We start from the raw sequence: 18,250 nt of genomic DNA, 5'->3' as shown, positions 1-18,250 counted from the left end.
CCTGCATGATATCTTTGCAGCATAATTTGATGTGCCTATTCATACAGCTATATGCATTGTCAAATGCATCTGTTTATGGGCTGGTTACCCAAGAAACCTGGAGTGTACATACCTATGCATACCCTGGAGAGGTGTTGCTGCCAGTCAAGGGGCTCACTTCATATAAGGCGGCTTCCAATGTTCCCACTCCCAGCCAGTGGCATCCCTCTTTCTGTTGGTGGAAGACCAAATGCTTGGATCCAAGTAGCTGGCTTCTACAGGGTCAGGTTTTATTAGTTAGAAAGGATTTTGTTCTCCCCAATTGCATGTGTGATGCAAAGAAAAAGTAAGATGATCTGACCTCCTGAGGCCGGGAGTTCCATAGGCAGGGCACGACCGTGGAAAAAGCCCTCTCACCTCTTGCCGTCAATCTTGCCTCAGAAGTAGGGCTGTAGGATGGTCATTGTTTTCTATTCTGTCCTGTATTTGTCACAGTCAGTGGACTCTCCAAGGATTCTGACAGAAGTTAATTTTTTTTAAAAAAGATTTATTGCAAAAACAAAGTTCACCAGAGTGGTGATCACAGCCGTCCGTTCATAAATCAAAGAGGTCCCTTCTAAGGAGGGTGTTTCCAGTGAGACCAGAAACAGCTTAACTTCCTCTTGTGACGTATTCTGTCTTGAAGACCCCCCCCATATGCCTAGACTGTGGGCTAAGGGGGTCAGCTCCCACCCCTTCCTCATTCTCTGAGTGTATACTTCCGTGGTCTTTCCCGCTCTCTGAGCTGCTTCCATTTCTAGCTCCTGCATTTTATCCTTCACTGGCGCACTGGCACTGCTGCCAACTTTCTGAAATGCTATCAGTTGGCATTCCTAAGGGAGGGGGAGTTCGCTATGGGCTATAATCCTCCTGTCTTGCAATTAACCCTCACTCTACCTGGTTCCTTTCTTCACTAGGAGCTGCAAACTTCCCTTGAGGGCTGGCTCATTTATGACACCTACGAATTGAGAGACCCCCATAAACTACAGACCCTTCTAGGGGCAAACTTCTGCATGCAAATGGGAATTCCCACCCCCCTGCCCACTGTAATATTGGCTCCCACCTTGTAGACAAAGCCTAGGCGGTCACCACTGCCATCCTCAGAAGGTGAAGAAAGAGGGGTATTTTTAAATCCTGGATCGGATTTGGTCCAGAGCACTCCTTGTCCCCAATTGTGCAGTATAACATTTCTCTAGTGTGCTGTGTTCTGTCCGGCTCTTTCGTTATATAAGCCAGGCCTGTTCGGGAGCAGTATTTTATGCTATGTAAGCATAGAAGCAAATGGACATGCATTTCCATGCACTTAAATGTACTTACTCTTGCGTGTGAATGTGCTGAATCTACAGAGTGAAATCCTGCTCCCCAGTCAGCAGGAGATGGTGGTTGGAACATATGGAGAAACACCCATTTCCTCTCCAGGTCCTGGAAATGGTGCCAGCAATTTAGGGAAGGGAACATTGGAAGCAGCCTTACATGGAGGGCTCATCCACACTTAGCTTTGCACTGCATTTCTCAGAAGTCAGACCATTGGTCCACCAAGCTCAGTATTGTCTACACTGACTGGCAGCAGCTCTAGCAGCTCTCTAAGGCAGGGGTCCCCAAACTTTTTAAACAGGGGGCCGGCTCACTGTCCCTCAGGGCTGGACTATAGTTTGAAAAAAATATGAACAAATTCCTATGCACAGTGCACAGGAAAAACAATGCAATATTTGAAATGAAGAACAATTTTAATCAACATAAACTTATAAGTATTTCAATGGGAAGTATGGGGCTGCTTTTGGCTAATGAGATGGTCAATATCACCAATGTTCGTCCCTACAACCCAGCCTACACATGGATCTCCCTCACTCCCATGGCCCAGTCTATGTGCAGGCCTTTCATGCACAGCGGAAGGCAAGCCAAACCTGCGGCCGAGGCTGGCGAGCTTCCCTGCAAGCATCTGTCCTCCAGCAACTCCGGGCATCTTCCTCTCCTGACCTCGGGCAGGCCGGATCCAGGACCGTGGCGGGACACATCCAGCCTGCGGGCTGTAGTTTGGGGATCCCTGCTCTAAGGTTTCAGGCAAGATTCTCTCCCAACCCTACCTGGAGATGCTGGGCATTGAACCTGGGAGCTTCTGTTTGCAATGCAGATACTCGGTCATGGAGCTATGGTGCTTCCTAATGGGAAGGTCTTCTGTGAACAGTAGCATCCTCCCACCACAACTGGTGCCCTCCAGATGTTTTCGACTGCAGCTCTCATCTGCCCCTGTCAGCATGGCCATATGATGCTGGGGCTGATGGGAATTCTATTCCAGAACACTTGGGCCAAAGCTTGGATCTTCAGTGGGTGGGTCTGCGGCCACAGCTGACAGAAGGTGGCTCACAACAACTGTCCTGGGACCAGCTAAGAGGAGAGTCCACAAATTCATGTTTGAATGAAAGCTATACCACATCAATTTCTAAAAATGAGTTGGTAGTTTAAAAATATTCTTATAAAGAAATAAGCGTGGGTTCCAGGTCTGAAAAAGTTTAAGGTGTTGTTTTCTGCATTTGAAGTTTGTGAGCTTGGGAAAAATGGATTGCAGATGGGTTTCATGTAAGGTCCAACATATTCCTCCATTATCTAGCTGACAATTTCATTTCCCAGAAGTTGGAAGAAGCAACAAGGGAATCATCTATCTTGGACCTGGTCCTCACCCACAGTCAGTGGCGGAGCAACATGCTGCGACCCCCGGACTGGAGAACAGGCGGGGGCATGGCTGGCGCACATCCCGAGGTTGCATGGCATGTGGCGCATGTCCCAGGGTGTGGCGGCCGTGATGGCACCCTTTCCCCAAATGGTACCTGGTGCGATGCGCTCCCCCCACCCTCCCTCCGTACACCAGTACTGACCTAACCCAAAGAGAACTCGTTAATAGTTCCTCTTCATCCTGGAAAAATGTTACAAGTTGGGTGCTGCAGGGTTCTGTCTTGGGACTGTTGTTCAATGTCTTTATAAATGACTTGGATGAAGGAATTGAGGGGATGCTCATCAAATGTGCAATCTGCACATTTGATGAGCATCCCCTGAGAGGGGTGGCTAATGCCGTAGAAGAAAGAACTGGGATTCAAAATAACCTTAACAGATTGGAGAACGGGGCCCAGGCTAACAAAATGAATTTCAATAGGGACAAATGTAAGGTTCTTCACTTAGGCAGGAAGAACCAGATGCATAAATGGGGGTCACCTGGCTTACTAGCAGTAAATGTGAAAGGAACTTAACATGAGTCAACAGTGTGATGCAGCTGCAAAAAAGAAAGAAAGCTAATGTCATCGTAGGCTGCATCAACAGTAGAGTGTCCCAATCAAGGGAAGTAATAGTCCCACTCTATTCTGCCTTGGTGAGACCACACCTGGAATACTGTGTCCAATTCTGGGCACCACAATTTAAGAAGGACATTGACAAGCTGGAAAGTGTGCAGAGGCGGGCAACCAAGATGATCAAGGGTCTGGAAACCAAGCCTTATAAGGAACGGTTGAAGGAGCTGGGTATTCTTAGCCTAGAAAAGAGGAGACAGAGATTTCATAGCCATCTTCAAATATCTCAAGGGCTGTCTCATGGAAGATGGAGCAAGCTTGTTTTCTCCTACTCTGGAGGGTAGGACTCAAACCAATTGCTTCAAGTTACATTAAAGGAGATCCAACTAAACATCAGGAAGAACTTTCTGACAGAAGAGCTGTTCAACCCTGGAATGTTCTTCCTTGGCAGGTAGTGGACTCTTCTTCCTTGGAGGTTTTTAAACAGAGGTTGGATGGTCATCTGTCATGGATGCTTTAGCTGAGATTCCTGCATTGCAGGGGGTTGCACTAGAGGACCCTTGGGGCTCCCTTCCAACTCTCCAGTTCTGTGATTCTATGTCTGAACAGGCCAGTGTCAATTGCAGATTTGGAGAATTCAAGTTTCAGGTGGTGTCAGGCTGCCAGGCGAGGCTTACCTTCCCCCTCTCTGTGGATAACAGCATGAAGCGAAAGCAGTCTTTTGCCGCAGTAGAGAGGTTTATTGAACACAGCACAAACATAGCGTCCATTTTTATTGTGCAGGTGCTCCCAATTAAGTTTCTCCCACTTCCCTCTAGTTACTTCCATCTTCCTGTCTCCTCACCACGTGATCCCTTCACCACTGAGCTTTCTGAGAGGCTGCCCTATCTGGTGGCCTGGCTCTCGGGCTCATGGGAAGCACACTTTCTAGTAAGGGAGATTCACAACTCTCTCTCTTCCCGTTCCTCTCCCCTTGGTTGCTCTTCTCCCAGCTCCGTCCAACTGTCAGTTCCCGAACTGTGTCCTTCCATGAACCATTGCTCTAGGTCAATACTATCCTCCTGCTCCAGAGGAGCTTCAGGATTAGGCCCTTGCGCAGAGGGAGAGGGGGCTCACACCATTCTTCCTCAGAGCAATACCCTTCAGTCTGGTTCCTGACATCTGGTTTGTTTTTTTCACATGTGAAGATTTTAATTGTCTCCCTGGCACATTTGATGTCAGCGTTTGATTGTTCACAGGGAAGAAATAGGGAAGGTGAGAGATTAGTGATGCAAATATGTAGGCTCCAATCTGCATCCCATTTATGCCAGAGCTGCTTTGAGCTTCCATGCGGAGTGAAATGACTGTCTTGTGCCTGGACTCCTTCAGGTTTTTTTTCTGTTATCATTGAGTCTGCTGCTGTCAACACCCTCTGTGTGTCTGGGCTGGGCGACCCACCTTGAGCTTGTGCTGTTAGCACTTTCCACCAGAGCTCGATTCATTCTGCTGACTTGTGCAGAAACACTGAGTGGAGGATTTTGTGTGTCTGGAGGGACACTGCAGTGGGGGAGGTAGACTCTAAGCACCACTACATGAAGAATCCCCCTGAAAGGCTGTGTCCTTGCACTTTTTCTTGCTTGGCTGTAGAGAAATGCGCAAGAATGGAAGGCAAACTACAAGGACACATGAAGAGGGTTACAGTGGCTCTCTTAGGCAGGCAGGGAAGATGGGGGAAGGGGTGAGCACTCCCAGCTATTGTAGGTTTCCCTTTCCCAGATACTGTCCTGACCCCCACCCCAACTGAAGTTTCCACAGGAGGCAGTGATGGGACATGGCCACCAATTTGGATGGCTTTAAAAGTGGATTCGACAAATTTATGGAGGAGAGGGCCTTGCTCTGCCTTCACAGTCAGAAGCAGCCATGCTTGTGGGTTTCCCATTGTCATCTGGTTGGCCACTGTGAGAACAGGATGCTGGACTAGGTGGGCCATGTTCTAGCAGGTGGGCCTGTTCCAGCAGACTATTCTTTGGTTCTTACATTATTATTCCTTGGAAGCCACCCAGTGGCAGAGATTTAGAAAGGAGCCTTGCTGCTTGTGTCTATGCCTCTACTGCCAAAGGCACACAGCCAACTAACCTGCAAATCTGGAGGAGTGAGGCATCGGGTCTTTCAGCAGGCAATGCTCTCAACCCCCAAAACAAAACAGAGGTGTGTCACTGAAAGTAGCTGGAGTGAGTGCCAAGCCAGGAATCATGCTTCTTTTCAAACCATGTTCTGAAGTTTGTTTCATGATCAGAACAATCCTCTCAAGTGATTGTTTTCACCCTGCTTTAAAAGCAACACTTCAAAGAACGGCTCAAAAAAATAAACACACACAAAAAAAAAACCTTAGCAAAACAGGATTCCCAATGAAATGGTCTGCCTCACAGCCAGAGGCTCTACTCCAAGGAAGCACTGTGGAGGACTGTGACCGATTGGAGCTTTGCTGTGTGTTCTCTGATCTGGTGACACATGCTGTCTGTTGAAGTTGAATGGGGAGGGGCCCTTAGATGTCTGAAAGAGTTCTGGGACTTGCTGGTTAATGGGATTTTCTGCCGTCCTCAGCGGATGCTCAGCCCTTCTGTCTATTCCAGCTGTAGTGTTTCAGAAAGTTGCTTTGAGCCAAACACACTCCCCTTTGAAAGCTTCAAGATCTCAAGTCTCAAATGTTTGGTAGCCAAGAGCATGGCTTTATTAGAACTGGAAACACTATTGAAAAGGTTTACTTTTCAAATACATTTAAGTAGGAATTACTCAGCCTTGGAGAAGCCCCTTCCTTGGGTTTCTATCACTCACCTGTGACTGTCAGAGTCACTCACCTGTCGGTCACTCATCCATTCTGAATGGGTAGAAAGAAGCACAGAGCTATGACATACAGAGAGGCATCAGGCAACCTCACTGGAGGAGGAGTGGTGATTCTGGCCATGTATCTGAGTCAGTAATCACAACGCAGAGAATTGCCAGAGTTAGAATTAATCATCCTAGCAGAGACTGCTTGGAAGTACGGAGTTCAACAACAATCAATCATGCAGAGATGCAACGGAGAACCTTTTCTGAAATTAGAAAAAGCTGCCCAGTGCTGGGGAATGACCCCAGTCATGTCCAGTGTGGGAGAGACATGGCAGGATTAACCACCCTGTGCTCTCTCAGCAACTTTGTCAAGAGCTGTAGGTGCTCATCAAATGGAAGCCCTACTTCCATCTACTGCTCTGAAGTAGGGTCATCTCTGCCTCCAGGTTTTCAACTTTTATGCACATCTTCTGAAAATGCACAAACCTTTTCTCTTGTATGAATGATGCCAGGTTTTAGCTCACTGGTTCCTTTATTTTATCCAGTTTTCTGTTTGGAATCTTAATGGCTTCCCCTTTGTAAAAGCCTTTCCTCAGAAAAGTGGATAAGGCAAAAGAGGAGACCCATATATTGTAGGTGCCTTGGAGGGGTCATGTTTGCCTCCACACAACCATGTGCAGAAGAGTCATGGTTGCTCCTGACCAGGGGCAGCCTTTGACACCACCACCACCTCCCCAGGAGAACACAAAGCTAGCGTATTTAGTAATGAGAATATGTTGTCTCCCCAAATACTGGTAGTCTTGCCACTTGTAAGGTTTTTATTGGGAGGAGGAATAAGGAATTGCACCTCCTCCCAACTGCTTAGCCCAGCCATACTGAATTCTGTCTGTTGATCACACTCAAACACAACAAGGGACTAGGGATGGAGGAGAAATGTGATTCAATTTGCATTTAAAGGCAAACCTACTTAATTTGCACTTCCCAAAGCAAAATGAGTACTGAAGTGCAGCCATTGTTTGAAATCCACACTTGCTGAATTTTGCAAGGTTGTCCTCCAGTCAAGCCATGTGTCCAGAAATGCATGTATTAGGGAAATAACATACAGAAATGTATTACATTAATTTAAATTGTTTTACAAAAATACATTAGGCAAGTTATACATACAAACTATGTGCATGTTATGAGAAATTTGCACTAAAAATGCTGGTGATTTTTTCTTTTAATTGCAAACTGATGTGGGAATGTGGCAAAATATTTTTAAGGTGACATGGAAATGAGGAGAGCTAAACTTAAGACATGGGTATAGCCAAGGAGGGGCAGATCCAAAAATATTATTGAAAAGCATTGAAAGTACTCAATTATCTGAGGTTCTGCTCCCTCTCAGCAGAAGCCTGGCCCCCACAATGTCTTATTTATGGTGTATTTTTGCCTGTGACTTAAGAAACTGAAACTGAAAGATTCTACCATCCTTACAAGGGAAGTAACCTAGGCACTATCTCTCATTCAGTTCTGTGGCTTGGGGGTTCCTTCTACTGGAACCTTCGCCAACCTGGGGCTGGAAGCTGCAGGAGGGGAGGAGAGGGCTCTTGAGCTTGGGTCCTGCTTATGGGTTTCCCTTTAGGGCATTCCCTGTGGGAGCAGGATCCTGAATTAGATGGGTCATTGGCCTGACCCAGCAGGTTTTTCTTAGTTTCCTATGTTCACATGCTGGTTTAAGAATAATCAATGTAGGTGATGTATTTTGGAGAGGTTCTGGCCCTGTTGGGTTCTTTTTAAGGGTGCTTTGTATGCTGCTGTCAGGGAACTGACATCAGAGCGAGAAGCGGGCGCAGGGCTCCAGAGCGATGCCGGAGAGGGAACCAGCAAGGGGGAAGGAATTCTGCGTGACACCAATAGAGAGGAGAGGGAGATAGAGGAATCAGTGTCAGGGCTCTGAGACCCTTCAACCGAAACTAGCGGAGAGAGCGCTGGCACGCCCCTGCCTTCCCCTTACTTGCGCAGACACGTTCCGCGCAGGGAACATAGGAGGAGACTTGGGGTCAAACAGCTTTTATGCTGGAAGAGATTCAAGAAACGCCCACTGACGGATTCTGCAAGTGACTAACAGGTCACGGAGGGCGAGCTCTAACCCTAAACATGATTGAGCAAGCAATCTAACTAATCTGAAGGCAATTTACGCACAAGTAACCCCCTCACAACCATTACAGCTGCCATTCTTTCTGAAGGCACCTTGGTATCTCTGGTCCCAACCCATGCCCTCATGCCATAGACCTGGCTGTTCCTTTCTCTCCTTGCAGGCTGAAGAGAAGCAGAAGGCCTCAGCTGCATTTGCTCAGCTCCAGGCTGCCATGGAGATCCTGGGAATTGTGGTGGAGGAGCAGAAGGCCATCTGGCGAGTTTTGGCCGCCATCTACCACCTGGGTGCTGCAGGGGCTTGCAAAGGTAAGACTAACAGCTGGCAAAGGTGGCATTTTGGGCTGGGTGGTTCTACAAGGAGACTGCTGTGCTGGATCCATCTGCTGCAGCCTGAGAAAGGAGATGATGGAGATGCCCCTGTCTCTCATCTCTGCTTTGTAGGCTGCATGGTGCAGCATTTCAGAAAATCAAGCCATCTGCCTGGGCTCATTTGTCTGAATTCCCTGCCCCCGTTTAGCCTATCCTTCTAGGAGCATTACAGAAAGTCAATGGATCTCAGTTCAGCCTCTCTGCTTGAGAGGCTGCTGTTTTCATATAATGCTGGTCTTGCACAAGGCCTGCTCTTGGAGATCCCTGGAGTGGGAGGAGAGCCAGAGAAAGTGCAAGACCCTCCAATATGTGTTCTGTCTGAGCCAGCAAACAGAGTGTGCCACCCACTGCAGAGTTGGCAAAATGTTAAGCCACTTGCTATCTTACATAGAACCATAGAATTGTAGAGAGCTGCCTCATGGAAACAAGCCTGTTTTTTGCTGCTCCAGAGAGTGGTACCTGAACCAACAGATTCAAGTAACAAAAGAGGACATTCTGATTAAACTGGGAAGAACGTTCTGAAGATAAGAGCCATTTAACGGTGGAACAGACTCCTTGGAGGCTTTTAAACAGAGGTTGGATGGCCATCTGTCATGGATACTTCAGTTGAGATTCCTGCATTGCAGGGGGTTGGACTAGATGACCCTTGGGGAGGCCCTTCCAACTTTTACAATGCTATGATTTCCTCAACACCCCTCAGCCTCCAGGGCTGCTCACACTTCCTGATCTGAATATGCCTCCTAGTAGGAGTTCCCTTATTGTGCCTTTTCCTGGGCTTTGAAGAGTGGTTGCCTAGGAAAGCTGCAGAATGCAAATCCCTGGGGTGATAATTTTAGAATGAGAGAAGGGACTCTCACAGCCACCCCTTGGCTCCCTTAAAATTAAAATGTGGGCTAAATATTCAGCACAACAGTAGTCCAAGAGGATAGCAAAATCATACAAGGATCATGAAAGTGTATTATCAGAGATGGCTACAAGCAATGCTTCTGTTCCAGAGGCAGAGTCATGTGCTGCCTATGCACTGGTGGAGGAAGAGGGGACGGGGGGAGCGCACCGCCCCCGGCAGAGCAATCCCAGTGGGGTTCCATCGTGGTTGCCCCCCCACCCACACTGGGCACCCCACCCCCACAGGCGGCATACCACGCCCCCAGGACATGTGCCAGCCCTGCCCCCGCCTGCTCTCTGCCCTCAGTGCCGGAGCATGAAGCTCTGCCACTGTGCCTATGCACTTGTTTATCCATCTGGCTCCATTTTGAATTTTCACCCTCAGCCTTCTTACCATTTTATTATGGTAATGAACAGAGTTGAGTCTGATACTGCTGGCTCCTCTATCAGCTCCTACCCATCAGTCTTCCAGGTGCCATCAACACTGCCTGGCCTTGCAACTGTATTCTATTTTCTTCTGATTATGATTTGGTGTTGCTGTGTCTGAATTATAGCAAGAAGAATCTTCAGTGGAAGTCGTGCTTGTGAAGACTTTATTTAAATGCAGAGAAAGTGAGAGTGGGGAGGGCATTAAGGAGGGAGAAGGTGGTGCTCTTCATAATTTTTTTAAAGATGTGCTCTAACCTAAAGGCAGCTCCTGGTGATTTATGTACTTTTGATTCTAAGCACTTTGGGACTGCGGTGTTGCGAAATCAGCTGGGGGGGGGGGCATTTATATACATCTCTGTAGCATGTCACAGCACCATTAATCAACTATAATTATTTTAAAATTAGGAAAGTTCACTGCTTAGGATGATGTCCTTCACCTGCCAAATGCTTAATACCAGAGTTTCCTGAAGATAGTATGAAATATCCAGGAATTTTTGTGAGGCTCTGGGTTCAGTTCTGGAATCAAGCCTTTGATACCCTGTCTAAGGCAACATTTGATAGCTGTGGCTTGTTGATTTCTAAGCAGAGGATCACTTCATTGCTCTGTAATGCTTCATTCCAGATTTTTGAAGATTACTTGGGAATTGCAAAGAGTGTGATTGCATCCCCATGTTCCTGCTTTTTTATTGCTGCAATTGTCACATGATAGTTTGGTGATTATGGGTGACACACTGCATGGAGATTTCCCTTGCATTTTGAATAGTTGGAGCTTGGTTTCCAATAGTAAAATTACCACTAAAGTTCATGGGTTATTACTAAGGTGGTGGTTGCTGCTGCGGCTTCTGCTTCTTCTCCAGCTCATTGCACACAGCTCTTTACAGCAAAAGGGAAAGGTCTTATCAGTGGCCATCAGTTGAATGCAACCTGCCCATTCTGTCCATGGCCAACGCTTAGGCCACATTCAAGTCATACCTTTAAAGCACTATGATACCTCTTTAAACAGTCATGTTTCCCCAAAGGATTATGGGAGCTGTAGTCTGTTAAGGGTGCTGAGCATTGTCAGGAGCCCCCTATACCCCTCCCAGAACTACAGTTCTCAGAGTTTCCTGGGAAGTGGGATTGATTGTATAGCTACTCTGGGAACTGTAGCTCTGTAGGGGAGGAAGTTTCAGACATACGTAGGTGAGTTCATCTCTGTTATAATCTTTTCCAGCAAGGTCACATCAGGAAAAGTTTGATTCTCGCGAAAGTAGCTTGACTAGGCCAGATACTTCCTAGTTTATATCTTTACCATATTGCGGGCAACGGAAGGGTGTTGTCTCTGCAAAATAATGAAGTTCTGTGAGGGGGATACAAATCTCCTGACAGCTCTCAGCATCCTTAACAAACTACAGCTCCCAGGAAGCCATGACTGTCTGGAGTGGTGTCATAGTGCTTTAAGTGTATGCTGTGGGCACAGGAGCTGAGTAGACCTTTGCTCCCCAAAAGATGCCTTGTGATGGTGCCTTCTGGCAGCCAAGCAAGTACCTGTGTTGCAGCTCTGAGCTTCCCATCAGGGTCCACTGCCATCTCCTGAGGTCCGGAGAGGGAGCATCAGGGATCAAGAGAGGGCTCAGAATGTGGTCAGGGTGGTTTTTGGTGGTGGTAAGAACAGCCAAGGCGGTTCAGGCTGCCTTGTGGGGCTTCTGAAGGTTCTTCCAGGTCCTCATTTGTTCTCTGTGGGGTTTCTTGCCTCTTTCATACAGGAGGTCTCCATGAGATCTGGACTAGGCAGAATCTTGGCCTGTTTGGAAGAACTGAATACCAGGCTGCTTCAAGACCAGCTATTTAGTGAGGCACATCCTGCTTCATTCAATCACTTTACAGGGCATCCACATGTCTGCACAAAATCTGACATTTTTCAGGGGTTTGGGAGTGGAAAAATAAATAGCTCTTGTCTCTCTTCTTTCAGCAGCTCACCCTTTTCTCCAAAATTCGATTCTGTTGCCAAAGGGAATCAAAGGACTCACAGATTTAAAAATGGATCAAAGCAAAATAGAAGTGGACTGAGAGAGAAAAAGATGAATTAGTTCCTATAACTCCAGTCCTCTGCTCTTCCTGCATTCAGTGGTATTCTTGTCAGGGACTTTTTTTTATTAATGTATTTGTTTTTTTGTTTATTAAACTTATATCCCAAAGTTGCCCAAGGCAGCAAACGTGATAAAATGATAAAAACCTCTTAAAAACAGACCATTCCAGTAGAGATGCAGACTGGGAAATATCTAATCTTAAAAGGTTTGTTGGAAGAGGAAGGTCTTCAACTGGTACCAAAAAGAGGTGGCACCTCTCCAGTCATAGAATCACAAAATTGTAGAGTCGTCTAGTCCAAGATCCTGCAATGCAGGAATCATGGCTAAATGTAATATTCAAGGGAAGGGCATTCCAAAGGCCAGGTGCCACAAAACTAAAGGTCCGATCTATGAAAGACCGGGTGCATTCTGGATCCCTCCGGTAGTGTCAACCGGAAGGCCACTGGGTTGATCTGTGCCTCGACTTGGTAAGGGCCTAGCTGCTTGTGTCTGAGCTTCTTCTTAGCTAAGGATCTGGCCGGCACTGCCTGGGCTGCTAACCAGACCCAGTCCCCTACCCGTATGTCCTCCCCAACTCTCCTGTGTCTGTCTGCCTGCATCTTGTACACGTGTTTAGCTAGCTCCAACTGCCTTCGGAGCTGTTCATGGACCTCCTGTAACTCCTCTGCCAATGCCTCTGCTCCCTGCGGCTCCCCCTCCCCCTCTTTCTCTAAGCCCGGGAAGGTCCTGGGATGTCGCCCATTGTTGGCGAAAAACGGTGTCACCCCCGTGGACACGTGTTTTGTGTTGTTGTAGGCAAACTCGGCCAGCGGTAGATAGTCCACCCAGGTCGAGGGCTGCTGGTTAGCGTAGCATCTCAGGTACTGCTGCATGATGGCGTTGACCCTCTCCGCTTGTCCGTTGGTCTGCGGGTGTCTCGCCGACGCTAGGTTGACCTTGACGTTCAGGATCCCCATCAGCTTCTGCCAGAAACTCGAGATGAACTGGCGCCCCCTGTCGGACAGGATAGACCGTGGCAGGCCGTGCACCTTGAACACGTGGTCTATGAACAGCTTGGCTGTCTGTTCCGCTGTGGCCACCTTCGCGCAAGGAATGAAGTGCGCCATCTTGGTGAACATGTCGACCACCACGAGTACTGCTGTTTTGCCCCTTGACCTGGGCAGATCAGTGACAAAGTCCAAGGCCACCCTCTCCCACGGTTCTGACGGGGTCTGTAGCGGTTCCAACAGTCCCGCTGGCGGTCTGTGTACAGGCTTGGCCCTCTGGCATGTGTCGCACCTCGTGACGTAATCCGCGACTTCTCCCCGCATCTTGGGCCACCAAAAGTCTCTGGTTACTAATTCCACCGTCTTGTCCTTGCCGAAATGTCCGGCGCTGGGTGCGTCGTGTAGCTGTTGCAGTACTCTCGCGCGGAGTTCATCTCCCGGCACGTAGATGGCCCCTTTGCGGAGGAGCAGTCCGTCGCGTATCTGGAACTCGTCGTCCTTCGCTGTGCCGCTGCGCAACTCCTCCATCTTGGATCGTGCGAAGGAATCCGTTCGAAGCTCGCATCGTATTGCTTCCAGGTCCACGGTGGCCGAAGTGCATGCCCACGCCTTAGGTGTGAAAATGTGTTTGGCCGCTACCGGTGCTTCTTCCTCCAGATACTGCGGCTTCCTGGATAGCGCATCAGCCATGATGTTGTTGTCTCCAGGGATATATTCTATCCTGAAGTCGAAATCCGCAAAGAACTCTGCCCAGCGGATGTGTCTCTGGTTCAGGAACCGCGCCGTGCGCCAGTATTCCAGGTTCTTATGATCCGTGCGAACTTGCACCGTGTGTTTGGCTCCGATGAGGAAGTGCCGCCACGCCTTGAAGGCTGCATGAATGGCTGTCCCCGGACCTGGTCTGCAGGCGGGCGGTGGGGAGAAGAGCGCTTCTCTCCGCTGCTGGCCCCACAAGTGCCTGGGGGTGCGTCCTATGGGCCGGTGCGTCCTATGGGGCGAAAAATACGGTAGGTAAGTCCCATTGTTGCATCTCAGGCAGTAATACTGATGGTTGAGAGTGAGGACGGCTGACCCTATACGTTGGAGATTTTGGTCACGTATAAAGAGTTCTCAGTACTAGTTATTGGTAAGTCTGGGTACTAATGAATGGTGCAACAGAGTCAGTGACTCAGGGAGACAGAAGTCAAAGTCCCCGATTCAGTCAGGGTTGGATTTCCCCCCAGATTCGATACTGTGAAAGTCCAAGAAATGGTAGTTTGTAATCCAGTGCAGTGGCTCGACGCAGTAAAGTGGGTTCTCCTGTCACTGTCCAGTCGCCGGGGTACTCCATACCGGGGAATGATATCTTGTAAAAGGGCCCTGGCGAGTACTGAAGCGGTTGCCTTCTTGCAAGGGAATCCCTCCACCCAGGAGGAGAATTTGTCCACTATGATTAGGGCATATTTGAACCCCTGACATGGGGTAAGTCGATGAAATCCAGCTGTAAACTCTCAAAGGGAACAAAAGCCCAAGGCCTGGCTCCAGGGGGTCTTTTAGGCTCCCGTTTGGGGTTGAAGTTTTGGCATGTTATGCAATTCTTTGAGGCAGCTGTGGCTGCAGCCGCTATCCCTGGAGCATACCAGCATCTTTGGACATGGTCTATTAGTCTTCCTTTTCCCCAATGTGTCTGTTGGTGGAGGACCCTCACAAATTTTGGAGTCCAGGCTTTTGGCATGACGGTTCTGCCATCTGGGAGGAGCCAGACGCCATCCATTTTGTTGGTGCCCATGGATTCCCACATTGTTTTTTCCTCTTCAGTGGCCGATTGGTACATTTGTTTGAAGTCAATGTCGGCAGGGAGTTGTATACCTTGGAACTCAGTCTCGTCCTCTGGGGGTGTGTAGTGGGCTGCCCTGTCGGCTTGCCTGTTACCTTTGGAGACTGAGTCCCTCCCCTTTGTATGTGCTTTGCAATGGACGACAGCTATTGCTTTGGGCATGTGGATGGCTGTTAATAACCTTTCCACTAGGGCTGCGTGGGAGATCTGAGAACCAGCTGCGGTCAGGAAGCCCCTTTGGAGCCATATCTGGCCAGTTGTGTGTACTAGTTGTGTGTACTAGTCTGAAGCAATATTTGCTGTCAGTGTAAATGGTTGTCCTTCTTCCTTCACTAAGCTCACAAGCCCTTATGAGGGCAATTAACTCTGCCATCTGGGCACTATATTGAGGGTTTATAGGGTTGGCTTCTAAGACTTCGAAGTCAGAGACTACGGCATATCCAGTCTTCCTTTCCCTGTTTATGACTTTGGAATTGCCGTCTGTGTAGAGTATTAGATCAGGGTTTTCTAGAGGGAGGTGGTCTAAATCTTCTCGGGGTTTCTCAGCTTGGCAGACTATCTTTGTACAGTTACAGATAGGTAGCCGTGTTGGTCTGCCATAGTCAAAACAAAATAAAAAAATTCCTTCCAGTAGCACCTTAAAGACCAACTAAGTTAGTTCTTGCTATGAGCTTTCGCGAAAGCTCATACCAAGAACTAACTTAGTTGGTCTTTAAGGTGCTACTGGAAGGAATTTTTTTATCTTTGTACAATCATGGTGCAGGGTGCCATCATCTGGGAGGAGTAGTAGGGTTGCTGGGTTTAGGGAGTTGACCCGTTTAATAGTGACATTGGATGGAGTTAACAGGAGGGCTTCATAATGGTTTCGACGTGGGTTCAAGAAGTGGTGGCAGCCCCTTAGAGTTAGAAGGGTTGAGACCGCGTGGGGAACATGGATTGTGCTCTTATGTCCCAACACTGTCTCTTGAGCCTTTTGAAGGAGGAGTGCAGCGGCAGCAATGGCTCTCAAGCAACTCACTGCTCCCTTTGCAGTATTGAGTTGTAGACTGTAATATGCCACTGGCCTTTCTTGATCTCGGAAGGGCTGGGTAAGAACTCCTGAGGCTACCCCCATTTGTTCATGAATGAATAGGTTGAAAGGGATGCGATAGTCCGGGAGGTCCAAGGAGGGGGCAGATCGTAATTCCCTCTTAAGGCGTTCAAAGGCGTTATAGGCTTCCTCTCCCCAAACCAGTTCATCAGGATGATCTTGGCGGGTCATAGTCGACTGGGGTTTAGTTATTTCGCTGTAGCCGGCAATCCAAGCTTGGCAGAAGCCTGCCATACCAAGGAAGCCTGGCAATTGTCTCTTTGTTTTGGGGAGGGGGATTTTGGTGACTGCCTCTATTCTGTCAGTTGCTAGGCTTCGGGTGCCTATCCCCAGGATATGTCCGAGGTATTTTACTTCCTGCTTGCAGTATTGCAGCTTCTTAGGGGACACCTCGTGTCCTTTATATGCTAGCTCAAGAAGGAGGTGTTCTGTGTCTAATTTACACGCCTCCTCGCTGGTAAAAGGTAAAGGTAAAGGTACCCCTGCCCGTACGGGCCAGTCTTGACAGACTCTGGGGTTGTGCGCCCATCTCACTTAAGAGGCCAAGGGCCAGCGCTGTCCGGAGACACTTCCGGGTCACGTGGCCAGCGTGACATCGCTGCTCTGGCCAGAGCCAGAGCCACACACGGAAACGCCGTTTACCTTCCCGCTGGTAAGCGGTCCCTATTTATCTACTTGCACCCGGAGGTGCTTTCGAACTGCTAGGTTGGCAGGCGCTGGGACCGAGCAGCGGGAGCGCACCCCGCCGCAGGGATTCGAACCGCCGACCTTTCGATCGGCAAGCCCTAGGCGCTGAGGCTTTAACCCACAGCGCCACCTGCGTCCCCTCTCCTCGCTGGTAGAACATATTAAAATGTCATCTACATACAGCAGATAGGTAGACCAGGCAGATATACATCCTGTAAATCCTGGTGTAATATTGTAGAAAATATAGCGGGCGATTCCGCTCAGTGGCGTAGCGTGGGTTATCAGCACCCGGGGCAAGGCAAGTAATTTGCGCCCCCTAACCCATGGATTTGCGCCCCCTAACCCGTGGATTTCCCTAACCCCCAGATGTTGCACCCGGTGCGCCCGGCCCCCCCTGCACCCCCCACGCTACGCCACTGATTCCGCTTAACCCTGGAGTAGTCTGGTCCAGGTTAGTTGACTAGGTCCCCAGGTGAAGGCGAAGAGGAATTGACTCTCAGGGGCTAGAGGGATACTGAAGAATGCAGAGCATAGATCTGCAGCACTGTACCATGTAGTTCTTACCGGGATTGCATTTAGAAGGGAATTTGGGTTGCCCACCACTGGGTGGTGTGGTATCACAAATTGGTTGACGAGTCTCAGGTCCTGAACAAAACGGTAACAAACTGGGGCCCCTTCCCCCAAAGGTTTTTTGATGGGGAGTACGGGGGTGTTACAGGGTGACGCGCAAGGAACCAGGATCCCCTTTTCAAGGAAATCCTCAATCATAGGCGTCAATCCTTCTATGGCTTCCTTTGGTAAAGGGTATTGTTTAGTGCAAGGGAAAGGAAGGTCTGTTCTGTAAGTAATCTTAACCAGGGTAGCCAATTTTAGAAGTCCTACTGAAGTGGACTCAGTACCCCATAGCCAAGGGGGCATTTCATTCTCTAGATCAGGAGGGAGGTCTGGAAATTGGCGTTCCAATTTAGCATCTTGCACTATTCCTTCAAAGGTGGGGACGGACTCTTCAGGCATGTATAGATATATGCCATTTCCCGAACACTTTATTGTGGCATTTAATTTGCAAAGTAAGTCTCTGCCAAGGAGGTTTACTGGGCTGCTAGTTAAGAGTAAGGTGTGTTCCGCCAGCAAGGGACTGACCTTAGCTGGGTGGAAGAGCGGACAAGTGTGGGGTATCCCGTCCAGCCCCATGACCTTTCTGGTCTCTGATCCAGGTTCCAGGTGGCTATTTGCTAAAGTTGAATACGTGGCTCCCGTATCTAGTAAACGTTCATAGGGATGCCCGTCGATTTCAATCGTGCAAATGGGGTCTTCCGGTGATAGCGCAAGGACGGGGCAGATGGCTTGGGTTTGGTCGGGATCCCCTCTTAATTGTCAATAAGGCTCTCCATCTCACATCATTATGTCACGAGGAGAAGGTGGGTATTCTCGTGGGTGCATGGGTGGAGCAGTAGTGTTGGTCCGATGGGAGTTGGGTGGATTTAAGGTGGCCATTTGAGATCTCATGTTCGGTTGGGGCCGGTGGTTCTGGGGTGGTGGGAGTGGAGGTGCTTGCGGACCATAGGATGCAGTAGGTTGGCCCCCATATCCCTGGGTTGTATTAGGACGGGTTGGGAAAGGGGCATAGCTGTTATTTCTCTCATAAGGAGACCTGAATTCCTGTCCTCCATAGGCTCCTG

At 48.8% G+C, this 18,250-nt stretch overlaps 1 protein-coding gene across 1 annotated transcript in view; it reads left to right on the top strand.

The window, feature by feature from the left end:
• The window catches only part of MYO18B (myosin XVIIIB), a 303,099-nt gene that overhangs the window by 64,395 nt on the left and 220,454 nt on the right, over window positions 1-18,250 (top strand). The window contains exon 13 of the mRNA XM_079957728.1: window positions 8,402-8,546. Coding sequence (XP_079813854.1) covers window positions 8,402-8,546 — 145 coding nt within the window. The remainder of the gene's footprint in view (window positions 1-8,401; window positions 8,547-18,250) is intronic.

This window comes from Podarcis cretensis (assembly GCF_951804945.1).
Source record: "Podarcis cretensis genome assembly, chromosome: 16".
NCBI classification, from domain to species: domain Eukaryota; kingdom Metazoa; phylum Chordata; class Lepidosauria; order Squamata; family Lacertidae; genus Podarcis; species Podarcis cretensis.
This window is presented reverse-complemented; position numbering and strand designations above follow the sequence as displayed.